This window comes from Penicillium alfredii, assembly GCF_028826965.1.
Source record: "Penicillium alfredii strain IBT 34128 chromosome Unknown utg000009l_segment0_segment0, whole genome shotgun sequence".
Lineage (NCBI taxonomy): Eukaryota > Fungi > Ascomycota > Eurotiomycetes > Eurotiales > Aspergillaceae > Penicillium > Penicillium alfredii.
The window spans coordinates 1,867,949-1,892,222 of NW_026622706.1; the positions used below are offsets into that span (position 1 = coordinate 1,867,949).

At 52.4% G+C, this 24,274-nt stretch overlaps 12 protein-coding genes across 12 annotated transcripts; 5 read left to right on the top strand and 7 right to left on the bottom strand.

Moving 5' to 3' along the window:
- Positions 1–385: 385 nt before the first annotated feature.
- On the bottom strand, positions 386–1,715 carry NUU61_006615 (uncharacterized protein; the record flags this gene model as incomplete). The annotated part of the gene is made up of 3 exons (XM_056657142.1): positions 386–923; positions 1,003–1,562; positions 1,665–1,715. 3 exons carry the CDS (start codon positions 1,713–1,715, stop codon positions 386–388), a joined length of 1,149 nt encoding a protein of 382 aa, XP_056509942.1.
- A 406-nt stretch (positions 1,716–2,121) lies between these two features.
- NUU61_006616 (60S ribosomal protein eL6) lies at positions 2,122–3,072 on the top strand (the record flags this gene model as incomplete). Its single annotated transcript, XM_056657143.1, has 3 exons — positions 2,122–2,232; positions 2,511–2,846; positions 2,920–3,072. The coding sequence occupies 3 exons, from the start codon at positions 2,122–2,124 to the stop codon at positions 3,070–3,072; spliced, it is 600 nt and encodes a 199-aa protein (XP_056509943.1).
- Positions 3,073–3,666: 594 nt separating this feature from the next.
- On the bottom strand, positions 3,667–4,768 carry NUU61_006617 (sterol desaturase family protein; the record flags this gene model as incomplete). The annotated part of the gene is made up of 2 exons (XM_056657144.1): positions 3,667–4,203; positions 4,289–4,768. 2 exons carry the CDS (start codon positions 4,766–4,768, stop codon positions 3,667–3,669), a joined length of 1,017 nt encoding a protein of 338 aa, XP_056509944.1.
- A 533-nt stretch (positions 4,769–5,301) lies between these two features.
- Positions 5,302–6,414, bottom strand: ksrA (3-dehydrosphinganine reductase; the record flags this gene model as incomplete). Its single annotated transcript, XM_056657145.1, has 3 exons — positions 5,302–6,132; positions 6,183–6,314; positions 6,367–6,414. 3 exons carry the CDS (start codon positions 6,412–6,414, stop codon positions 5,302–5,304), a joined length of 1,011 nt encoding a protein of 336 aa, XP_056509945.1.
- A 400-nt stretch (positions 6,415–6,814) lies between these two features.
- On the top strand, positions 6,815–8,831 carry NUU61_006619 (something about silencing 10 family protein; the record flags this gene model as incomplete). Its single annotated transcript, XM_056657146.1, has 2 exons — positions 6,815–6,989; positions 7,051–8,831. The coding sequence occupies 2 exons, from the start codon at positions 6,815–6,817 to the stop codon at positions 8,829–8,831; spliced, it is 1,956 nt and encodes a 651-aa protein (XP_056509946.1).
- A 509-nt stretch (positions 8,832–9,340) lies between these two features.
- NUU61_006620 (serine/threonine-protein kinase) lies at positions 9,341–11,188 on the bottom strand (the record flags this gene model as incomplete). The annotated part of the gene is made up of 3 exons (XM_056657147.1): positions 9,341–10,543; positions 10,602–10,811; positions 10,874–11,188. 3 exons carry the CDS (start codon positions 11,186–11,188, stop codon positions 9,341–9,343), a joined length of 1,728 nt encoding a protein of 575 aa, XP_056509947.1.
- Positions 11,189–11,647: 459 nt separating this feature from the next.
- On the bottom strand, positions 11,648–12,064 carry NUU61_006621 (MutS protein msh5; the record flags this gene model as incomplete). The annotated part of the gene is made up of 3 exons (XM_056657148.1): positions 11,648–11,740; positions 11,804–11,913; positions 12,016–12,064. 3 exons carry the CDS (start codon positions 12,062–12,064, stop codon positions 11,648–11,650), a joined length of 252 nt encoding a protein of 83 aa, XP_056509948.1.
- Positions 12,065–12,068: 4 nt separating this feature from the next.
- On the bottom strand, positions 12,069–15,385 carry NUU61_006622 (DNA mismatch repair protein MutS core; the record flags this gene model as incomplete). The annotated part of the gene is made up of 13 exons (XM_056657149.1): positions 12,069–12,322; positions 12,386–12,497; positions 12,556–12,637; positions 12,696–12,730; positions 12,780–12,951; positions 13,004–13,093; positions 13,145–13,241; positions 13,303–13,657; positions 13,707–13,766; positions 13,821–14,358; positions 14,421–14,805; positions 14,857–14,952; positions 15,019–15,385. The coding sequence occupies 13 exons, from the start codon at positions 15,383–15,385 to the stop codon at positions 12,069–12,071; spliced, it is 2,643 nt and encodes an 880-aa protein (XP_056509949.1).
- Positions 15,386–15,668: 283 nt separating this feature from the next.
- hsp78 (chaperone ATPase HSP78) lies at positions 15,669–18,044 on the bottom strand (the record flags this gene model as incomplete). The annotated part of the gene is made up of 1 exon (XM_056657150.1): positions 15,669–18,044. The coding sequence occupies one exon, from the start codon at positions 18,042–18,044 to the stop codon at positions 15,669–15,671; it is 2,376 nt and encodes a 791-aa protein (XP_056509950.1).
- A 283-nt stretch (positions 18,045–18,327) lies between these two features.
- On the top strand, positions 18,328–19,362 carry NUU61_006624 (translation elongation factor 1 subunit beta; the record flags this gene model as incomplete). Its single annotated transcript, XM_056657151.1, has 4 exons — positions 18,328–18,367; positions 18,428–18,467; positions 18,701–19,074; positions 19,133–19,362. 4 exons carry the CDS (start codon positions 18,328–18,330, stop codon positions 19,360–19,362), a joined length of 684 nt encoding a protein of 227 aa, XP_056509951.1.
- Positions 19,363–20,504: 1,142 nt separating this feature from the next.
- NUU61_006625 (membrane magnesium transporter family protein) lies at positions 20,505–21,117 on the top strand (the record flags this gene model as incomplete). The annotated part of the gene is made up of 3 exons (XM_056657152.1): positions 20,505–20,560; positions 20,642–20,891; positions 21,058–21,117. The coding sequence occupies 3 exons, from the start codon at positions 20,505–20,507 to the stop codon at positions 21,115–21,117; spliced, it is 366 nt and encodes a 121-aa protein (XP_056509952.1).
- Positions 21,118–22,993: 1,876 nt separating this feature from the next.
- Positions 22,994–23,543, top strand: NUU61_006626 (putative GPI anchored protein; the record flags this gene model as incomplete). Its single annotated transcript, XM_056657153.1, has 2 exons — positions 22,994–23,062; positions 23,127–23,543. 2 exons carry the CDS (start codon positions 22,994–22,996, stop codon positions 23,541–23,543), a joined length of 486 nt encoding a protein of 161 aa, XP_056509953.1.
- Positions 23,544–24,274: the final 731 nt, after the last annotated feature.

Genomic DNA, 24,274 nt, shown 5'->3' on the forward strand with positions numbered 1-24,274 from the left:
AGAGAAAATGGGGCCGCTTGGAAGATTCCGTTGACAAGCCCCGGTCGCAATCACACTAAACCCCACGCATTCGCTGATTGGCCCATGTCTAAACGTGGCTGGAGGGAATCTTCAGTCTATTATATTGTTTATTTTTTAAATATATGGTTATGTTATATTATATAATATATATATATGTATATATGGTATACGATGTTGTTATATTCTACTTGGCTCTTCTATCTCTCTGGGCTGCCCACTGTCAATCCAATGTGTTGTTCTACGGAGATCTTCATAGCTCAGCCTTGCCAACAGCAAAACAGTGCTGCCTGGTGGGGTTCCCGTTCCAAAAATAGGCTGACAAATAATCGATTGGACTAGGCTATACAAAAAAAGAAAAACAATATCAATCCGTCTCCATCGATGTGTCCTTGTCTTGAACATGTTGCCGAACGCCATCCAGGAACGCATCCACCGCGTCACCACCGCCCAGGGGTACTCCCCCACGACGCATAAACCCGCCATTGGCCACCGGGATCTGCAAGGCCTCGCTAATACTCGGAAGCCCACCGTCGCGCAGAGCCACAGTGAGGCTTGCCAAGCTCTGCATGAACTGGGGGGATCGAAGCACCTTGCGGAGAATGTCTTTCTTCTGCGACAGGTCAAGAGAGAGCAGGGCGGCTTGAGCCAGCTCGGGGTCTGTTTCAGCTTCTCCAGCCTCGGCATTGCCCTGGGCGAGCAGCAGCAGCGCAGGCGGTAAAAAGCTTAGAAGATGATTGGCGGCGTGGGCGTCGGCACCTTCAATAAAGGGCAGCGTGGTCGAGGGGGTCAGCAAATCCTGAAGTGTTGTAGAAGGCCGTTCGGGGCCCTGGGATTGGCCTTGGCCGCCCAGAGACCGCAAAAAATCTTGGACCACCGACGATGGATCAGAACCCGTACTTGCGCTGGAGAACCCAATTTAAAAAGAACCAAATAATCAGCCTTGCATGACCCCGATCGAGGTTATCAGAGATATGTACCTACGCTCGTCCACCGTCTGCACCGCCCTCCCGAGAGCCCTGACCTTCCTCACGAATATCGCCCCCTGTTGCATCCGGTCCAGCTCCACCGCTGCTGCCTCCGTGGTTGTGGCTCGGGTCATGATCCACGCCCTCCACGTCCTCCATAGTCTCATCGTCATCGCCGCCTGAGGGTCGACGAGGAAGGGTGGCAATTTCATGCTCTACGTCAACTTCCTCGCCTTGCAGCAGCACATCAACGATCTCCCCCAACTTTAGATCCCGAGGGCTGAACCAGCTGGGATCGCCACGCTCATGCTGAGATCTGGATTGCATCCAGAACAAATGTCGCTGGGAGCTGGACGAGAACTTCAGAACAAAAACGCGGCCATTCGTGGCATCCTGGCCAGCTGGCTTGTACGGGATGAATGTTCCATCGGTGGGAATCATCACGAGATCCAGCTCGGGCTCGTCGAGGGGGGCGCTGCGCGGGCGCCAGCAGAAATGAACAAGCTCATCTTCGGCGTAGAGGTAGATGTAGCCGGGAGTCGGCTTGGGCTTGACAGCACCTGGCGAGGTAGAAGTCTATCAAGATGGGGTGAGTTTTGTGTGTCGAAGCATTGAGTGGTTTTGGCCGGGGGGGGGGGGGATATGTGCTGATCAAGCGTAGCTCAAGAGCTCACTTACATCGAGGTCGCAGATACCTGCTTTGAATGTGATGATGGGAGCTATCGACATGTTTGGCGGCGTATTTATCAGGTAATTCGAGGGAAGAAATCCGAGAATTGGTCCACGCCTGGTGGATGAAGTGGAATGGGAATGAAGAGAAAGATCTCACGGAAGATACGTCAGTTCCAATGTTGTTTTGCTTGGGAGCAGCTGACTTGCACCAGAGGTCCTTGTGGGCGGTCGGAGTTGATGGCCTCAGGCTCTAGGGAAGTCAGCTGACCCATAGAGTTAGGGCACTCCCGAGCACCACGTGATATGTCCCCAAACGGTTAGTACTCGGGTAATCTGGCTGAGGTAATAGGGCTTTTCCCACAAATGCTCTTTCCCGCAATTAGGCCGACCTCCGCTGGCAGTCACAACCTCCAACAACCACACCCGACAACCACCTATATCCTTCTTCGTCCCAGCCGCCAACATGTCGGACGCCCAGACGAAGCAGTTTGGCAAGGGCCAGAGGACCGTGCCGCACCCGGCCCAGAAGGCCCAGAAGTGGTACCCCGTGGACGATGAGTCGCAGCCCAAGAAAGTCAGTACACCCTGTGATGGTTTGGAGCGTGGAGGATACTGGTCTGCGTCTGTTTCGCCGGGATGATTGCGACCATTGCGCCAGTCTTTTTGAATTGATCTCTGTGATAATGGCGACGTTCAAAGACGACCGATGTCAATTGGCGATTACGCCAAGGGTTCTTTTTTAGGAGCCCTGGACGCAGCGCTTCATCCGGGGAAAGGCCTTACCAATCCATCGCAACATTTTATCTCACCTACCTCAGACTGGATTTCTAACATTGGTTGTGTGTTTTGCAGGTCCGCAAGACGCTGCGCCCCGCCAAGCTCCGCGAGAGCCTCCAGCCCGGTACCATCCTGATCCTCCTCGCTGGCCGCTTCCGTGGCAAGCGTGTCATCCTCCTCAAGCACCTCGACCAGGGTGTCCTCCTGGTTACCGGTCCCTTCAAGATCAACGGCGTCCCCCTCCGACGGGTGAACGCCCGCTACGTGATCGCCACCTCCAAGCGTGTCGACGTCAGCGGTGTTGACCAGAAGGCTCTGGAGAAGACCGCTGCTCCTGAGTACTTCACCAAGGAAAAGAGCAAGGAGAAGAAGTCCGAGGAGGCTTTCTTCAAGCAGGGAGAGAAGCCCGAGGTACGTTTTGAATATTGGACTCGTTTGCCCTGGTCGTCCAATCGCTAATATGTTGTGTTTTGTCGTTTTACAGAAGAAGAAGGTTGCCAGCGCCCGCGCCAGCGACCAGAAGGTCATCGACCAGTCCATCCTGGGCAGCATCAAGAAGGAGGAGTTCCTGAGCAGCTACCTCGCCACTACCTTTAGCCTCCGCAACGGCGACAAGCCCCACGAGATGAAGTGGTAAGCGTGCGACTCGGCAGCCTCGGGTTCGGTAGATAGTTGGGGGAGGACCAATCTTCCAACGAGGGGCGGCTTGATTGCAGATCGGCATCCTTTCGCACCTCCCCGGAAGGACGGAGGAGCGGCTCATGATTCATGTAACTCCATACGGGATCCGTCTACACGTGCTTCGTTTCTTAGGATTTGCGGTTAATTCGGATGACCGGTTGTTGTTTTCTTGTTTCAAAGCTTCCCTTTGCGCGTGGCCGGTTTGCAGGACCCCTTTCCTTGGAGGGGGAGACAGAAAGCCGTGAAGTGAAAGACTCCAAGCAAAAAAAAAAAGATTTAAAAATACCTTTTTCCAGCAGGCGGGCTGGTTTCTTTTCATGTTTAGTACGACATACACCAATTTCCAAGTTCAGGCGGCAATCCAAAATTGGGGCATTTGAATTCAGCTGTATCGTAGATCTTGAGGATGCTGGAGATTATGAAGTGTGAATTGTGATCTCAAGTGGATATGTTGATCGAGTATGTGGATTTATTCCACGATACATCCGAGTCCACAAAAAATATACAAATCCAACCCCTACACCCAACATATATCTTTCAAAATTACCAACTATTCACGCCGGCGCCTCCGCGACGTCTGCCCTCTAGCCTGCGCCGCCCCCTCTTTAACCTTCCGCTTAGACGCCTCAATCGCCTTGCGCACTTTCTCCTCAATCTCGCGCTCCTCAATCTCGTCAATCAAATCTTCCTCGACACTCGAGTCTCCAACGGTAGTGCCGCACAGCCAGTCCAACACGCCCCAGGGACCGAAATTGCCCTCCGCGCCGGTAAGCAGATGCATATCGGTGCGGCGGGCAATGCCGCCCAAGAAGAAGCTGGTCGGCATGATCGTGTACCCGGAGTAGACGAAGGTCTCCTCGATGGAGATGGTGGTAAGGTACAGTAGGTAGGTGAGCATGTGGAAGCGGAAGAGCATGGCGGGCGCGTAGGTTGGGATGAACTTGGAGACTAGGTAGGCGAGCGGGTGGTCGTAGTGCGCGGTGAGTGGGAATGGGGCTGAAAGCGAGTGGTACCAGGTCTCGTGGCAATCGGCGAGGAATGAGGAGCGTGAGTGGAGGGAGTAGCGGTGCAGGATATATGTCAGGATCTGGTGGGCCCAAGGAGCAGATTGGGTTAGTATTGTGGTTATGAAAAGTAGATATACGAGAAAAGAATAAGAAAGGAAATCTCACCTCTCGTCCAAGCAATCCACGAACCATATCCTTAACCATCTCCCACGGCATCGGCAACTTCATCGAGACCTTGATCGCACTGCGCACATGCAGGACCTGCACCAGGAGCATTTCAATCGCCGCCTGCGCCGCAATACCCAAACCCACGTTCAGCAGCGCCCACCCAGCCACTTTAAGCTCATTGGCTCGGATTTTGCCGCGTTTCTTTCCACCCGGCAAACCGGTCTCGCCCTGCGCCTTGACGACCACCGCCGCAGATGGAGTCAGAATATCGAAGAGGAAGAAGACCAGGGACGGGAGTGCATAGAAAAATATTCGCACGGCGGCTGTGCTGAACAGCTCCACGCGGAGCGGGGGGTGCGATAGCACGAGGGTGGTCCATGTCATGTAGAAAAAGAGGAGGTTGAGGCTGGTGCTGTAGGATGACAGGGCCGGGACGAGGAAGAGCGATAGGACGGGGACAGAGAAGAGCGCGTCCATGCTGGCAAATATATTGCTTCAATTGCTCTTGGATGTTCAAAAGGGTGTTCAAAAGGGTGTTTCGCAGGCAATTGCAATTGCAATCACCGAGTCTGTTGGTGGGGAGTCGAGGTCTTATTTTTGCTTGCGATCGTTCTGGCCTGGTGGCTAGACGCGACTTGGGGATATGAGTTGCTAGCAAACGCTCATATTCAAAGATGAAGCGCCAAATAATACCTCGCGAGAGATTTAAATTTCTGTAGAATTGTCGAGGGTGTTGGAGTGCCCAGGAATCGAAAACGGGCAGGTCAAGATACACGGTCAGCACTACGTCACCGCCCGCATTCCCCGATGATCCACGCACAGCTAAATCTTCAATTACGCAAATATCGAAGTGTAGAAAAAAATCCCGTGGTTTATACATTAACAATATGCGGCCACTGCATGGGACCACAGGAGGATGCGTAGGACCTCATTCGGACAGGAAATCAAAGACTGCCGAGACAGTGCCAAATAAATATACAGTCTTGTCAACAGCCATAGCAGAAGGGTAATCATGTCGACGTGCGTCTGGGGAGCCCGTTCTTCTTTCCCCAGTTAAATGCCGTGTTGCGAAGATCCGGAATCACTTGCAAAAACACCAGACTGCTGAGCCAACTGAGGAAAGTGTCGCCCATAATACTGTTTCTCGGACTAGGTCCGAGCGCGGCGCCCTTCATGACATGGCCAACGAACATAGTGGTGATCAGATACTCGCCGCGCTCCAGAGCACTGATGGCAACTTGGGCCACTTCTGTGGGAGTCTGGGGCTTGTCGGCCTCTTCGAGCTTCTTGGTCAGGTCGGGCTTGATCTTCTGCTCGTTGTCAAAGCCGGGAGAGAGAATGCCCATTGGGAAAACCGTGTGGACCTTGATATCCGCTGCCGGGGCGTCGCGGCGATGCCGCTGGGAGTGGACCCCATTGTACATCTCAATCTCTTGGCTGAGAGTATCAGAAAGGGAGCGAATGGCTGCCTTGGCGGGCGAGTAGGGTGCATAACCGGCGATCGGGATGAATGCCAGAGTAGAACAGGTAAAAATGAGGTGTCGCCGCGGGGTCTTCATTTGTCCACTGGGCGGAACAGGAGTCAGCCAGCTTCGAAGAGTCGCGTGAGCGGTGTTTGCCGCCGTCCAGTAGATGGTGTCCATCTGCTGTCTCTGGACCGGAATGGGAACGTCGACGAAGAAGCCAGGGTGGGAGAAACCAGCGCAGCACCAGACGACATCCGGAGGAGCTCCTTCGTTCCAGGCCGTGACCTCATCAATTACTCGCCCGCACTCTGCGGATTGGGTGAGGTCGGCACTTATATAATGGAACCGCTGCTTGGGCACATTCTGGTTGTTGGCCTAAACAACGTATTAGTGATGCTTTCGTACAAATGGAATCATGGTCTGACCTTGAGGTCTTCAACGGTGTCTTGGAGCTTGGAGACTGTCCGTGCAACCACCACGACGTTTGCGCCTTTCTTGGCCAATTGAGCTGCCACAGCCCTGCCCATGCCATCAGAGCCACCGGTCACAACAACTGTCTGAGAGAAATAATCAGCCACAGATCTGTTGGGAGGGGATTGCTGCACATACCCGGCCCTCGACAATGAACTCGTTCTTTCGCGAACCGAAGCCGAACATCTTTGCAATCGAATAGGCAATAACGGTGCAAAAGAGTACCGAGGCCCCCAAGACGGGAGTGGAAATGTGATACGAGGATATAAAAGAGCGTAGTTGATGCATCAGGGAGGAAAAGAGAAACGCAGCTCTCGAGGCTTTACGAATTGGCAGCTGCCGCCGATGTGTTTTCCATGCCAGCAGGCGCGATGCAGGAGAGCTCGATACGGAGTTGTTACGCGTTTAACCGTATCTTGGCACACAGAAGCATGCATTTGACGGTACCTTACCTGTATTGATATTTCCGCCTGTGCAAACCAGACAAAAAGCCCCACTGTGGACTAGCGCAGGCGGTGAGCGACCAAAAAATTATTTTGTCGCAGTTTTTGGTTGCTCGACCGCAATCAATTCAGTGCCGGCCACCATGGGCAAGAAGAGAAAGGCGGGTCGTCCCGCACAGGGCAAAGAGCCCGAGCGCACCAAGTTCGATATCGAAGAGCGATTCGACGATTCCGAGGATGACTTCCAAGCCGGCCGGGATCAGATTCTGCTGGAGGAGGGCCCCGATGCCAAAAGGCGGCGGAGAGTTGCCGAGCAAGGTATGCAATTTGGCTGATGATGCTTTTCTTAATTGGACTGGGTTCTGACCGGCTCTTACAGAGGAGATGCTCCAACCGTCTGACGAAGAAATCCTCGGCTACGAGTCGGTGGACGACGAGGACAACGAAGATGACGAGGAGGAGGATTATGGGGACGATGCCGAACCCGAGGATGACTACGACGACATGGGCCAGCCGTTGACAAAAGATCGACAGGGCGCCCAATCTGACGAAGAAGATGAGGGTATTGCAGCTTGGGGCTCGTCTAAAAAGGATCTCTACAATACAGACCAGATCGAGACCGAGGTTGATGCCCTGGAAGAAGAACAGGAAGCCAAGAGATTGCAGCAGAAACAGTTGCAGACGATGAACGAGGCGGACTTTGGGTTCGACGAATCCGAATGGATGGACTCCGGAAAGGCACCCGAGGGCGAAGCAGAGGATGCGGGCGTGGTGACGGAAGTGCTTCCCCAGCTGGAAGTCACCGATCAAATGGGAACCGACGAGAAATTGAAAATTCTCAAGTCGAGGTATCCCGAATTTGAGCCTTTGGCCAAGGATTTTGTCGATCTTCAACGTATCTTCCAGGAGCTCCAGAAGTCCGCGTCAGAATCGGCGGAAGCAACAAAGGAAGAGTCCTCAGATGAGCCACAGCCATCTCCCGTTGCCGTCATCAAACTTCGCGCTCTGTCTGCTTATATGGGCGCGATTAGCATGTACTTCATGCTTCTTGCGTCCCCGTCTTCCGACACCACCAATGAACACGCTCCGCTGTCCCCCGCCGAGCTCCGACAACACCCAGTCATGGGCTCTCTCGTGAAATTCCGAAAGCTCTGGCACACGGTGAAGGATCTCACCGTTTCCGAGGCCCCCAAGACGACAGCTACTGTCAAGGAGACCAAACCGACAGCCGAGCCCGAGCCAAGCAAGGCCCAGAAACAACCTGCGAAGACAAAGGAGACCAAGAAGACAAAACAGAAGAAGAACCTGAGCAAGGCACAACAAGCAGCAGAGGCAGCACAGGCCGAAGCCGAAGCCCGCCGGGCGGAGCGTCTCCGTGAAACCGAAGCTGGCCTAGCTGATCTCTCGAACCTGGTCACTGAGCCGGCGCGCAAGCGCAAGAGCCAGAAGACCAAGGCGTCCGCCAAGGGCGGCGACGACGACTCGGACTTCGGCGACGAAGACGCCCTCACAACGCGCGAGGCAGAGGAGAAGGCCAAGCAGAAGCGCTCGCTCCGCTTCTACACGTCACAGATGGCACAGAAGGCCAACAAGCGCCACGCGGCAGGCCGGGACGCCGGTGGTGATGCTGACATCCCGTACCGCGAGCGTTTGAAGGACCGCCAAGCTCGACTCAACGCTGAGGCCGAGAAGCGTGGCCGACAACGCCCTGACGTCGGACAGGAGCTGGGCGGTGACAGCGACGACGATGATCGCCGCGTCGCCCACGAGATTCGCAACGGCGACCAATCCGGCACCGACGAAGACGAATACTATGACATGGTTGCGGCCCGCTCCAAGCAACGCAAGGGCGAGAAGAAGGCCCGTGCGGATGCCTACGCGGCTGCTGCCCGCGAAGGCGGCCACGTCGAAATGCAGGAAGAGATTGGACCGGACGGCAAACGCGCCATCACGTACCAGATCGAGAAGAATAAGGGTCTGACGCCGAAGCGGAACAAGGACTCGCGCAACCCGCGTGTCAAGAAGCGCAAGAAGTTCGACGAGAAGAAGAAGAAGCTGGGCAGTATTCGCCAGGTATACAAGGGCGGCGAGGGCCGCGGCGGTTATGGCGGCGAGATGACCGGTATCAAGAAAAACCTGGTCAAGAGTGTCAAGCTGTGAAGGCCTACTTTCCTTTTCTTCTTTCTTCTTTCATTTTCTTGGAAATTTGTCTACTTTCTTCCTCAAGGCGTCCGTTGCGTTTCTGGAAAAAACCTCTGGCATTTAGATATGTATATAATGGTTTTTTAAAAAAAAATCCGAATTTCACAGGCTTCTCTCTCGCCTAGAGTATTCTCCCAACGCCTGGTATACATACTCTGTATATTCGTATCGATTACTGAAACGTGGACTGTATTTATCTACATGACACAAAAATCATCTCACTGCGCAGAACTTCTACACACGATCTGCGAGACCATCTCAGCATCTGGCAAAACCAACACCGGGGTTCACATAAATCAACATACCTTTCAATTTCTTGTCGTGCCGCATAGGAAACATGGGTAATCCTTCAGCGAACTGAGGACGACCAGGAATCTCAATAACCTGAGACTTGCTCTTCGTACTTGAACTAGCCCCAACTATCAGTAATTTTTTTTTTCCAAAGAAAAGAAAACAAGTGGAAAAACTCACGTTGAGGGAGACGTTGGAGTGGTATCCTGAGAAGACCGACAACGCGGGATCTCCGCTTCTTTTATATCTTTGCCATGGTAATCGTTGGAGCGGCGGCTCCGTCTCGGCATGATATCGCGAGAGGCTCGTCTAATCTTCTCAGAGAACCGATCCGCGCTGTGTCTGCTGTTTCTGATGCTGGGAGTGGGACTCCCTGACGAAGGGGTTTTGTAGTCGAGGTCAGAGATGGGGATGGGCGCGGCGTCGGATCTTCGGCGGGTGTAGGGAGGGAGGATGTCGATTGGGGTCATAGACGACGCCGAGGAGGTTTGACGGTTGTGGTGGGCTCGGGTGATGGGCTCGCTGTGCTGGGAATCGCTCTGTTGCGATGTTGCAATGGACGCTGTTTCTGTCGCTGGGTAGTCCCGGGTCGAGACGCTCGTTGACGGGGTCCTTGAGCGGTTCAGATTGAGGTTGTTGATCAGCTGCTTGTACGTATCACCGTCGATCCCCAGACTCAGTGGTGATATCGGTGTGGTGGACTGCTGCGATTGTCGTATTGACGGATGTTGTTCCGCGGGAATGGGCTTTTTGGGCTTTTCCGGTACATCATCCGTCAAATCGATCGTGCCGGGGACCATTACATCCTGTGAGGCTGGTGGCTTTTGCTTCGGGGCAGGGGATTCCTGGAATTCCTGCGGCTCTTCTGGTTCTTGGATGGTCTCAAGATTTGAGATTGGCTCGGGCTGATCTTGACCATCGCTTGCATCGGAGTCTTGCAGCAGCGGGACAAGCCAGGCATGGTCCAAAGCATCTCTTGCGACAGGGCGATCGGCAGACTTTGCTGCCAACAGGCGTTCAAGGAATGAAGTCGCTTCTGGACTGACTTGGACCTCGGCCAAAGAGCTCAGTGGTAGATCTGCTTCGCCCTTGGAGTAGGCGAGAAGGTCACTTTTCCAAGAAAATGGCAGGTTGGCCGTGAGCATGTAGTAAGTAATCACACCAAGAGCCCAGATATCGACTGCTGGACCATAAACCAAGTCCGGCGCCGGGGTTGTCTTTTCAATCTTCCACTGTTGCTCATAGACCTCGGGCGCAATGAACGCCGGGGTGCCGTTGAAAGTTGACAGGCCCATGAAGCTCTCCATGACCCGCTTGCTGATCCCGAAGTCGCCGATCTTGACCCACCAGTCTGGGCCCATGGAAAGGACGAAAATATTCTGCACGAGAGTCAGAAACCAATAGAAATAAATTGGGCACCAGGCGCGGAAAGCTTACCTGAGGTTTCAAATCGCGGTGAGCAAATCCATTGCCATGCATAAAATCAAGGCCCTCGAGGAGCTGCAATGCAATATGTTGGGCTTCTTTCTCGGGAAACGGCTGGGTCATGTACTGCTGGAGATCGCCCAGGGAGAGATACTCCATGGAAATCAACACCGACTCAGGGGTGTCGAACCAACCCGAGGATTTCACGAAGCACCCATCGTACTGGAAAAATGTGATCAGCACTTCTGCAAAGACCATGTGAATTCAGTTGTCTAGATCTTTACCCTCTGCTGCGAGAACCTGGCAATGGCTTCTAGCTCGCGGTTATAATCCACGAGCTTGGCCCCTGGCGCGGTTTTGCACACTTCTTTGACAGCGCGTAACTTGCTCCCGTCCTCAGACACGCACTCCTCCAGCCATACCGTGCTCAAGATGCCGATTCCCAGGGGCCTTTTCTTCTTCCAGATTTCTTCGCGCTCTCTGCGCCGGGCGCGCCGGCCTGCCACCGACGTGGACTCGAGAAAGGTGTGCGTGGTATACTCAGAGTCGACCTTGGTGGGCAGCTTCGAGTCTTTGACGAGGTCCGACACTTGCGACATGTGGGGCATAGAAAAACCCCAGATTGGAGCTTTGCTGGTATATATACCCTAGAACAGGCAGGAACATCCAGAACAGCAAGTAAATGGGATAATACAAGAGACGTCGAGGCGAAGCTCATCCAAGAAGGAAACTATCATCGCCGTGGGGGAAGATGCATGAGAGTCGCAGCGAGAACAAAGCCGCCAGCCGCATCACCCTCGGTGGCACTGTCACCCACACACACACATGACCGGGGTATTCCGGGGTAAATTCGTTTGATTTGGCCCCCGGGACACCGACAGGCCTTGAGTGGAAGGGGAGAGCGACAGGGGGGTCTGTGAATAGTATAGATCGGCGGCATAAGATGCGCCAATAACGAATGCGCCAACAAAGGATCAACAGAAACGAATCAGTGCATCAGCTTAGGGGGAAGTAATCATATCGCCCCCGGGAAATCACACCCGGAACGGCCCCCTCCGTCACTCCAGTGGCTCGAACATTCCTTCTAGGGCTGTCCTGGCATTTCCATTTTTGCCTAAGTCAATTTGAAGGAAGCGGCGTGCGAGCAAATCCTGAGACGGGCAGGATCAGATTGAGTTAGTCAACAGGATATCCCAGCAAGGTTACATTCATACCGCTTCTTTTAGAGAGTGTGTTTCCTCCGTGGATAAAATAGCACACGCGGCGATGAGGTTCTCTCCACGAGCTGACAGAGATGCGATCTCGTTTGCACGGGAAATTATCGCTGGATCAATACCGTTCATGGCCGCGCAACTAGATGTTCCCATTGAGAATAGGTCAGCAAATCACAGGAAGGGGCCGAAAGCCTATAGGAAACCCAACTCACATAGTCCCGAAACTCTTGTTGCTGCGACCTGAGCGAAAACTGTTTCCATGGTTTCAGCCACCACGGTCCACATTTGACTCGAGACGGGAACATGCTGAGACACACTTGTAAAGATACGTGATCTGGTCTTCTACCTCCTGGCTTTGTTCGCAGACTTGAACTTCCATATGCCCAAGATGCAACCGTGGCCGTGGCATGAGAAAACCATGTTCGAAGATCTCATGGAAATGGGTCGCTGCGATGACTTTGGGGGCATCGTCATAGCTCAGTAGATGCTCGAGGATCCCACAGGCTAGCCCAATGCCATCTAAATGAGTTAGTATGTTCCCAACTGTTGATTTTCAAAGGGGATCACAAAAAGTAAACGAACCACACTCGTTCGTTCCCTTGCCGAATTCATCGATGAGAACTAGACTCCGACTAGTGACTTGTTTCAAACTGAGTGAAATCTGCTTCAAATCATTCATGAATGTGCTTTCGATCTGCCAATGGTCAGAATTTCCAAAGCAATAAAACCTTGACAATGATGGATAGCCATACCTTGGAGACACTTTCTTGCGTGTTGATTTTTGTCAAAATCTTGTCGGTGATTCCTAGCTCTGCACTATCTGCAGGAACGAAACTAGGGCTTCTTAGCATGATTGCTGGTGCTCGAATGACTGAAAATTGGCTTGACATACCTGCCAAGTTGTGCGAGATAGACTATCAGAGCCACCTGTGCCATTATTAGATATCAAGAAGCTTGAGGAATACAGAACCAGAACCTGTTTGATATAGACACTTTTGCCCGAATAGTTTGGCCCAGTCAGCAACAACATGCTGGGATTGTGGATTTGAGACGAAGCGCCTTCGGTCTCTTCGGGTTGTACACGCCCACCCACGAGCAGAGTATCGTTTGGTACATATGAGGACACTTTCAACTCTTGGAGTAAGTGGCTATCTTCTGTTAGTGAGAATTGAGAATATCATGGTATTTGTATTCATTTACCGGCCACCCTTGATTCGAATGATATTGTCCTGGACCATCCGAGGCCGAGTCAGCTTGTAAAAGCTAGCCGCCTGAGTGAGGGCTAGGAGACTGCATGACATGCGTTAGCCGAATATTGCAATCTCGTTTGGAATGATATACCTGTCAATCTCTCCACAGATATCAGATGCATCCACCAGAGCACTTTCATATTGGAGGACGCGCTGGGCTAAATCGTACACGATCTCGATTTCCTTCTCTAAACCAACAGACGGAAAATGATCAGCGAGACTGGTCTGAAAGAGGGAGATCAACACTACCGCAGATCAGTCCGTATATATCGCCCAGTTTACCATCCATCTCCCTCATTCGGAAATCCTTGAAATATGCCCGATTTTCCGTAATGAACATCAATTCCCAGTCTTCATGGGAGCTGGTATATGCCGCTTCTCCTCGATCATTGAGTGGAGTGGCGATGTTGAATCCGAGCTGGGGGAAGTAGATCACGTTTACATCAATATCAAGGTCCCCGGGGATTGTTGTGGCAATTTCAATCGCGACGGTTTTGAGAAGACTGCTCAAGCCGTCATATCTGTCTTTCATCCGGTCAAGATCTCTGTCAAGGCCCTGTTTAACTACCGCCCTGCCTTGTTCTTCCGAGTTGTCGATGTCGACCTATACAAGTCAGCTTTTATCATTGAGGATGAGGCTGTGGTATGCTGACAATCTCTTGGATCATCCGTCCCACTCTGTGGAGCTGTGCTGCTTCAAATATTCGGAGAGCCTTGGTTCAATCAGCTTTTGGATCAAAACATGTATGTAACTAAAATATCTCGACCTTGTGCCTGATCCTCAACATATCTGCACCCGAGATTTCACGCAACGCATCTCGCACGTCAATCGCGTAAAAGGCAAACTGTGCAACCACATTAGTAAGTTTTTTTGTGTCACAACATTGGAAGTAGACAAGATGTACTGCAAGTAGACTCGCCCATACAGTCGTCTTGAAACCTGTGATCTTGGCGCTTCCCGTGCTGACTCCCTTGCGGAGGTTGATCATTGCAGGTCGAAGATTCTTGATCTGTTTCAGGCCTTTAGACATCTTCTTCAGCGGGGCCAAGTTATTTGGCCGCGAAAACACTCCGATAAAATCATGCCGTTCTTCGATTGTAGCTGGGTCCACGCTTGGACGGAAGAACATCTGTCTGAGTCTAGCCCTACCCTGAGGAGTGTATGCAAAGCGCTGGAAGAGACCGTATACCGAAAGACCCTCTTTGCAGGACGATGATTTCTTGCCGGGGCCTTGGTTGAACATGTTGGGATGTGACTCAGATTGGATAATCTGGAGAGACAAGAAGGTGTTGCTGTTCATCCACCTGGGTATCTCATCGTTAGGATTTGACCATAGCCAATTCAAGCAATTCGAGGGGCCACTCACATGGTATTCCTCAGGTTGAACATCTCCAGTGAACGAACCCTGAATGAACAGCCAGTTATGTCCCCTACAATCGGTCCTGTAGCTCTTCGCCTCTGTAGGTATGTGAGAATCGCTCCGGCGCAGCCCATCGAGACCGGGTTCTCTATATCCACTGCACTGGAGATGTGCAAGAGCTTTCCCTCCTGGAGCGTGAAGCCAATCTCATCGATGTTCACTTCTTCGGGCCCAGCAAGACTGTTCTGGGGGACGAAAAAGCGGAAGCGTTCCTCGTGAGAAGAGGCCACATCAAGTGCCACCAATCTACTCTGCGCATTGGAGTAGCTAAACTCCTGCGTTGGGCGCACATCCATCTGGTACGGCAGGTAAGACGACGATCCTAGGGTTTCTAATGTTTAGTTATATCCGGGGCTTGACGCAGTAACCACAGTGAACACACCGTTTTCCTGTGCGAGATTTTGTCTTTGGTCCTGCATATCAAGGAGATCGACTCGAGGAGGGGTCAATATCACCGTCGGGTTGATCTGAAGAATCACTAGAACGAGGTCAGCCACTTTTTACTATCATCGATAGCAGCCAGCAACACTTGGAGTGTGCGTACACGCATCGATGACCTCCGCTCCCCCCATACGGCTGTCGCTGAGCAGATACATTTTCTCTTCAGCGGTGGAATAATACGAGCATCCCACAGTGCTATGGTCCTTCAGGTCGATGGCTCCAATGACATAGTCGACATCATCCTCCGTGACTCTCTCGGAGTCATCCGCTTCAGGCCTTGTTTCTGTAGCAAAAGGAGTTCGCAATTGTCTCGCAGCTGATGAAGTGGGAGCTTGGATGGGATTGCCAGGAGTGTTGGATGCTCGGGTCGATGACGGAGCCCTGTGGCCAACTCTTGGTCCAGAGGTACGAGGTGTGATAGGGGGTGGATGGGATGCTTCTGGTCTTTTTCTTTTTTGTGAGGAACGCATGATCGCGGTGCCATCAAGCTCCAGGGATGTGGATGGGAATGGGTTGAAATGGTTGATGGGTTTGACCGGAGCAAGGAGATTCCCCGTTCACGGCTGGAGGACTACAGACACCTTAAGAATGAGGAGATTTTCATTAATGTACAGCAGATGAAAGGGCACTAATATACAAAGTCATGCGAATATGAGTGAAGATCCAGCTTGTATGCCATATTCCCAGATCCCAAATTCAATCAACCCCGTCCCAGATGCCCAGAAAAAGAGAACGCCAGGTCATGTCTCACGCTTATTCCTCCATCGACACTACCAGTCCAGACTTATCGGCATTGAGAGATACCTGAGCAGTTTGGCCGGAAACAATCTCGCCCCGGATGATTTTGTCGGCCAGTCGGTTGCCAATCTCCTTGGATATCAGACGGTTCAGAGGGCGAGCGCCAAACTTGGGGTCATAACCTCTCTCGCACAGCCAGTCTTTGATCTCGTCGTCAACCTGCAAAGTCATCCGGCGACTGTCAAGTCGCGACTGGAGTTCCTTGATTCTGATGTCGACAATGTCTCGCAAAGCTTCCCGTGACAACCGCTTGAAAATGATGAACTCGTCGATTCGGTTGAGGAATTCGGGTGGGTAGGCACCTTGCACAACGTCCATGACTGCCTTCTTGAGTTCAGATGAGAGTTCGGCATCTCCGAAATCTTTGAAAGAGTGCAAGGGGTCGGCACCGACCAAAATGTCGGCTCCCAGGTTGGAGGTCAAAACAATTAAGGTGTTGCGGAAGTCCACTTTGTGGCCCTGCGCATCCGTAAGAAAGCCCTCATCGAGGACCTGCAGCAACAAGGCCGAAATATCGCGGTGCGCCTTTTCAAACTCATCAAACAGCAGCACCGCATAGGGCTTCCGTCTCACAGCCTCAGTGAGCTGGCCAGCGTCATCATACCCAACATATCCGGCCGGAGAGCCGATCAAACGGCTAATGGTATGCTTCTCTTGGAATTCGCTCATGTCGAATCGCACAACTGCCGTTTCAGCCGAAAAGAGGAACTCGGCCATCTTCTTGCAAAGTTCTGTTTTACCCACACCCGTGGGGCCCAGGAACATAAACGATGCCAGCGGACGGTTCTCGCCACTGAGGCCTGCTCGCTGCATCCGGACTGCATCTGCCACGGCAGACAGAGCTTCATCTTGTCCGCGGACCGACTTCCGGAGGGTGTCCTCCATCCGAATCAACTTCTCAACCTCGCCCGCCATGAGCTTGGTGACAGGGATGCCCGTGGTTCGAGAAACCACATTGCCAATGTCATCTGCGGTAACCGAGTCATGGATCAAGGTCTGCTGTTCCGAGTTTTGCTCGGCGCCTTCTTTAGGAAGCTTGGCCTCGAGGCCGGGGATGGTCGAGTATCTGAGCTCTCCAGCTTTGGCAAAATTCCCTTCACGCTGGGCTTGTTCAAGCTCGAACCGAGCGCGCTCCAGGTCCTCTTTGGTGTGTTTGATGCTGTCGATTTCGGACTTTTCTTTTTCCCAAACTTCTGTCAATTTGCCAGCTTCCTCCTGCTTGACCTTGAGGTCTTCCTGCAGCTTGTCCCGACGTTCGCGGCTGCTGACATCTGTTTCTTTGCGGAGGGACTCCAGTTCGATTTGGATGGTGGTAATATCCCGCTCCAACTCCCGGATCGAATCAGGCTTTGACTCTTGCTGCAAGCGGAGTGCAGAGGCAGCTTCGTCTACCAAATCGATGGCCTTGTCGGGTAAGAATCGGTCGGTAATGTAACGATTACTGTAGGTAGCTGCGGCGACGAGCGCTCCGTCTGTGATCCGGACACCGTGGTGCACTTCGTATTTGTTCTTGATGCCACGAAGAATTGAGATGGTCGAGGCCACCGATGGCTCACCCACCTGGATGGGCTGGAAACGGCGAGCAAGGGCAACGTCCTTTTCGATCAAGCGATATTCGTTCAAGGTGGTGGCACCGCAGCATTGAAGCTCTCCTCGGGACAGGGCGGGCTTGAGCAGGTTGCTCGCATCGATACTGCCTTCCGCCTTGCCCAGTCCCAGCAAAGTGTGGAGCTCATCAATGAAGAGAATAACGCCACCTTGTGCATCCTCCACTTCCTTGAGGACGGATTTCAGTCGCTCCTCAAAATCGCCGCGGAACTTGGCGCCTGCAATCAGTGAGCCCAGATCCAGCGCAACCACTCGTTTGTTCTTTATGCTCTCGGGAACATCCCCCTGCACAATCCGTTGGGCCAGACCCTCCAGAACAGCCGTTTTACCAGTTCCAGCAGCGCCGATCAGCACCGGGTTGTTTTTAGTGCGTCGCGACAAGACTTGAATTGTTCGATGGATTTCGGCATCTCTTCCAATGACAGGATCGAGTTTCCCCGATTTGGCTTTCTCAGTCAGGTCAATACCATACTGCTCCAGTGCTGCCTTCTCGGGCTCTCCGCCCAAGTTCATGCGATGTGTGCCACCGGGAGGATGTGGGCGGCCATTTGCATAGTGGCGCACCAAGGGAATCGGGGTGAGTCTAGCCGATGGAGAGGGCAGTGATGAGGTTCGTGGGAGCAACGATGAGCGTGGAGTCACAGAGAGGAGGGACGTCGAAGTAGGTAGATGGGGCGTCCGAAGGAGTCGGTTACGTGCAGTGAGAGACAATCTGGCTGCCATCCTTGATGAAAGAGTGCGCCGAGATTCCTGGAGAACGGTCAAGGATCACAGGGTGGGAACTCCGTGATAGCTTTAATACTTCGCACACGGAGACATCGCGATGCTTCTCGAAAGCTCCACTCGGGCAATGCTGAGTGGCGGACAGCTTTTGTCCCGCTGGACCAAGCTCCGTCACCATTCGGATCACGTGCGCTGGTTTATTTCAAGCGAAAAAAATTGTACCCCTCGATCGCCCACTCTGTTTTCCTCTCCTTTTCTCTCCCCAACACAACCACCGTTCACAATGGGTTTCACTGACTTTATTTCGGAGACCGGCCTTACTCGTAAGTGTCCCTCCTTATTATTCTTCTTTTATCTTATGTTTATGTCTAACGCGTTCTCAGTGGCCAACAACTACCTGTCCTCGCGCAGCTACGTCGTTGGGTAAGACACCCCTCTTCTCCTGAGGTTTTGTCCACACTTTTCTTTCCTTTGGCTTTCACCGTCACGCTTTGATGATGAGAAAAAATTGGTCCGTGTTTAGGAGGCGGATTAAGACCCCGCTGCATGACTACATCCAATTGCGAGAAATCGCGTCTCTGATCTTGCTTCATCATTTTTGCACTTGTTGATGTATTATACTCGTGTGAGGGACATCAGTGCTGACTGCTTAATAGCCACGCCCCCAGCCAGGCCGATGTCGTGACCTTCAAGGCCTTCAGCGGTGCCCCTGACGCGGAGAAGTACCCCCACGTCGCCCGCTGGTACAAGCACATCGCCTCTTTCGAGAGCGAATTCTCCACCCTGCCCGGTGATCCCTCCAAGGCTTTCACTGCCTACGGCCCTGAGTCCACGGAGTTACCCACGAACCCCAAGGACAAGCCGGCTGAGGAGGATGAGGATGAGGACCTCTTCGGTAGCGACTCTGAGGAGGAGGACGCCTCGGTCGTTGCTGAGCGCAACAAGCGTCTTGAGGAGTACAAGAAGAAAAAGGAGGCCAAACCCAAGCCCGTGGCCAAGTCCATGGTCACCCTGGAGGTGAAGCCCTGGGGTATGTATTTCCTTCTATTGCTTTTTTTTTTCACTGTCAGGCGCTAACAAATGCACAGATGACGAGACCAACCTGGAGGAGCTGGAGGCCAACGTCCGTGCCATCGAGCAGGAAGGCCTCGTGTGGGGTGCCTCCAAGTTCGTCGCCGTTGGCTTCGGTATCAAGAAGCTCCAGATCAACCTGGTCGTCGAGGACGACAAGGTCTCGACGGATGAGCTCCAGGCCCGAATCGAGGAGGATGAGGACCACGTCCAGTCCACCGATGTCGCGGCCATGATGAAGCTGTGATTTGCTATGCCCCATTTATGAAGCAGAGATGGCGTGATGGATGGAATGTGTGACGTCTAAGGAATCCCATAGTTAACGATCCAACTAGAGCCTGGTCCAATGTGGCCGGTCATTTGATGAAAAAATCCAAAAATTTCATGATGACATATATTCAGGACAGTCTGTAGATGTAAATATGGCCAGAGGTAGGACACCGACTGGAGATCAATGTTTGGGGTTTGGACTACGTGGAAACATTGAGCCAGCAGTATTGAAACAAGCAACCAACTACCTCTTGGTCTTACATGCGCATTGAGCCTAAAACGCCAAGGATAATAGCATAGGGAAGAGGCCACATAGTTCTGCTGTGCAGGCGGTCCCCACTGCATGTGTAGATCTGGAGTATACGGGAGTGTATGTACATACAGCTACTGTGCATCTTTAGACTCGATTGGACAAGTCCTGATGACCCACTGCTGCATCTCAAACTCGAATGCAACCACTGGATGCCATGCAGACCGATCGGTTACCGAATGAATGGAGCTAATGACCTTGGGCCCTCTCATCAACTGCCCCGGCACCCTTGTGATATCGGGCACCTATGAGTCAACGAGTGATGATGGAAGGTAGTTTGGGATTTAGAAAAGTCTGCGATCATGTTTGAAATTGCTCAATATGAAAAATTTGTGACCTGACGCTGCCCAAGTGACTGTCTACCTAGTGCTCGGATGTATATAAATCGGATGTCGCCACTCAAGATCTATACCTGTGGAGGAAATTATGGTTCTAAGCGGGAAAATAATACAAAATAGAAATACTCAAGATGGCCAATTGAAACCAACCGAGGGAAGCATAAAACAAGTAAATTGGGAACTCATCAAAGTCATTGAATATTGAACTGGTGAAGCCCCCGCGGGCCACTCACTCAACAATGATGAGTAAGCTGGGCGGGATGAGCGCCGCAAAGACACGGCCATCGCAAGTCCGTCTGGCACAGCAACACCGACCATCGGGGATTCGCGAACTTGGTACATTTACCGTCTGGGCTATTCTTGTGAGATCCCATTGGATCACCTCCAGCAGCGAGAAGGATCTCTTTCATCCCCGAATCACCGAACCCGCAACTCCCATCCCAATTGACCACCTCAGCCCAAGAGTCCAAGATGAGCTTCCTCTCGCGGCTGGTCACGCTATTCGGCCTGGTCCTCCTGGCCCACGCGTAAGTGCCATGAGACCACAATCCTCAGGTATAGAGCAATCTCTTTGCCGATCACCCGCTAACTCTTCTCATCCTCGACAGAGGCTACTCCGCTCACGAGCACACCGTCCTGCACAGCAACGCGCGCATCTCCGCTTCCACGGTCATTCCGCAAGACATCGTCGTCGAAACCCTCGTGGCTGTACTGACCGTGTCGATCGGGCTGGTGCTGGGTGCGGAGAAGTTGAAGCCGATCAGCTGGCGTGACTGGGCGGGCCAGATCGAGCGGGAGGGCGGGACACGCAATCCCTATCTGGCTCTGGAGGAGAGGTATGGATTCTGGGATATCAGGGTGAGTGAAGAGCTTGCTTTGCTTTTTTTTTCCCCTTCATTTGTTTGGACTCTTCTTGTTCCGAATGTCAAGAGGGTTTCTTGGAGGTTTTCAATCTCTGCTCTTTCTGGCACTGAAGGACAAACTTCAAATCATCATACACGGATGCTAACGCTTGTCTCTCCAGGCGAAGCGGAAGGAATTTGCGGATTGGGTCCGAGGGCAGGATGAGTTGACCAAGGAGTAAGTGGGGAGACAACGCTGTTGATACCAGGCGGGGATTTGTACTATATCCATGGATGTGTTGCTGCGAGGGAGCTTCAATCGATATGCTCAGCGAGTCTTGAAATTGTTCGTATCTGGTGGATATATCTTCACGGACCAAAAATGACGATGTCTGTACCCACGAGAAGTACACCACTTCCCGAGCACGGAGCTCCAGCCAATCCCCAGATTCTGCACCACTCTGCGATACACATTCTCTACTAGTTTCATGGCTAGCTAGCCCAGAGCAGATTGATTCCGACTATCGGTCCATGGGGAGAACCAGCGAGTGGATAATCTCCACCCAGGCAGTCCAACATGGCTTGTTCTATGCGACAGGATCTTCCAACGACCGAAGAATAAATAATATTGGTTATTTAAGCAGCATGACGGAACAACCACATCATTCAATTATCTATTTATTTATTTAGTTTTAAAAAAAAGAATATAAATAAATACACTTGTGCCTCGCAACGCACTTGTTTCACCTGGGTGCCAGTGGACGCGTGGATCGTCGCACGAGATCCGGTGGTCGAAATGGGGACCGTTTCCCGCGGCTACAAGCTTAAACCGTGGCGAAGCCCTCGGTGGGTTGCCCTGCAGGCACAGCTTGGGCAACACGGGAGATCTCACTTGTGTCGCGGGGGGAGTCCATTCTATGTAAACTTGTATACTCCTAGGTATAGTATTGAAGTACCGTAGTTAGGGAAGAGTAAATAGGGTGGAGCCCATACAACGACACTAGTGGCACTCGAATCACGTATAATTATTGACTTGTTACGTTATTATTATTTGTTTATGAGTTTGGTCCCTCATATAGGCAGTTCCTAGGTAGTCACTAGGTACCATAAACCAGTCATAAAATCTCGCCATTATCAGCAGACCTGCATCAAGGGACTGTCGATCAACTGGATGTTGAATAGAGTCCCTGACAGGACCCTCCCTCCTCGATCACCCACCATTCAATCCTGAGTGGTGTGTTGGCTGGAATATTGACTACGCATGTATGGAGAGGGAGGGATGTAGGTACACACTGCAACCCGCGGGACCCTCGACCCTTGCATGGGATCAGTTGACGCAGCAGGAAAAAAAAAAAAAAAAAAAAAAAAAAAACAAAGAAAAAGAAACGAAAAAAAAAGGGTCTAGGTGAACACACAGTCGATCCTTACCCCCCCACCCAAGTCGATGTCTCACACCTCGCGTCGATCTGCAACCAGGACGCCTGTCGCGATTCTTGGCAGCGTCGCTCATCAACACATACGGATGAAATTCTGTCAAGGCCCGGCACAGACACCGCTGACTGGACCACTTTGAAAGGGATTCGTAGGCCTCCACGCGGTCTGCCAAGGGAGAGGCAAAAGTCCAAGGGCAAGGTAAGCTTTGCCGGGGTTTTCTAGTCAACAAGATTCTTTTTGGATTCTTTGTTTCGTTTCTTGAATTTTAGTCTGGTCTCGCATCAGCCTATAGGTCACTATGACCTTGCCACAGCGAACACATGAACGATGAGGAAGGGGTGGGAGGCCATGGATGTCAATAGTAAGGTTTCTAGGGCTTCTACAAGAGCTTACGCATCGGGGCTGCACGGCAGCCAGCCGGTGTGACCGAGCAAACCAAAATAGAATCCTGCCAGACCTTGCAGATCGAAAAAAAGATATTTCTCCAATTTGACTGGCCCAAACTGCGAGAAACTTGTTGGGGCTTGCAATATAAGCCCTGTCTTCCGCTGGACATAAAGGCTTACCACTCCCTCCTTCTTTCTTTCCTTCTCTCATCACTCTCGCTTATACCTACTCTCGCGTTTAATCCTCTTGCTCTTTTCTCTTTTCAGACCTAATCTCATCACCTCTCCAACCTTCAACATGCGTACCTACCTTCTCTTCGCTGGCCTCTCGGCCCTTGCTATGGCCCAGAGCTCTGGTGCTGCCGACGTAAGTACCAGGAATACCAAACAATACAAGAGTCACTAGTGCAGACCCAGCTAACTTGGCCCAGACCGACTCCAACGCTGTTGTCACTAGCCAGCCGCAGCCGGCCACCTCGCAGCAGGCCGCTGTCACCTCGCAGCCGACTGTCGAGACCTCGCAACAGCCTGCCGTCACCAGCCAGCCCGGCGTCGTGACTTCGCAGGACCCTGCCGCCTCGACCCCGGCTGGCCTGTCCTCTCCCGTCGTGGTTCCCTCTTCCACCCGCACCTGGGCCACTGCCTCTCGCAGCGGCGCCCCCAACAGCTCGGGCGCGACTACGACCACCGGCACCACCACCAAGTCCGGCTCTGACTCGACGACTTCGGATGGCAGCTTCAGCTCTGGCGCCAGCAGCAGCCCTTCCATTGGTGGTGCTGCCATGGCCACTGCTGCCCCCGCCGGCCTGGGTCTCGTGGCTGGTGCTGCTCTGGCTGCCTTCCTGTAGAGGAAGTAGGAACAACCTCTTGGTGACTTGAGCTCACTGCCCGCTTGTAAATCTCCAGTCATGCGACACCTCTCATTTGGAGACCACTGCAGGTGGATGATGTTGGTCATGCAATATGCCGATCCAGCTTCATCTGGGTTGGCAGGACGAGGGATACGAAAACGCGAGCATTGTTTTGATTTTGTTTCCACCCACTTCGTTGCATAATGGGACTTGTAATAACCAATCATCTCTGGGATGGGGCTCGTTTTGTGAATTGAGACGCTTGGCGGCGCACCTTTTGCCCAGTTTTCTTTTTCTTTCCTGGTGGGCATGATTAGCTTAATACCGAGTAAATACACTGTCATTCCTTTGAATCATATGAGTGTTGAATATGATCTCCATTGACCTTGAAGATGGACTTGGGAGAATAGATCGGTCTTCCTCTCACTTGACAGCAGGAAGTCGAGCCAGGGCTTACTTAGAGGAAGACCTAGGTAACCCGGTCTGTCCCAAAGAGGTAATATTGGCTGACGCGACCATGACGCGTCGCAGTCACCTGACCGACGCGCTCGCTTTGGGATTAGCGTGGGAGCCCACCAAAACAAACCGTCGACGAAGTAACCGTCGCTACTGTCGCTACTGTCGCTCTGTGAGTGCTGGACTGGACACAGAACTCGCCGGATTACATGCTCAATATTTCGTACGGAAACCCATATTCACTATCTGAAACACTGCATTCTTCTTTTCCC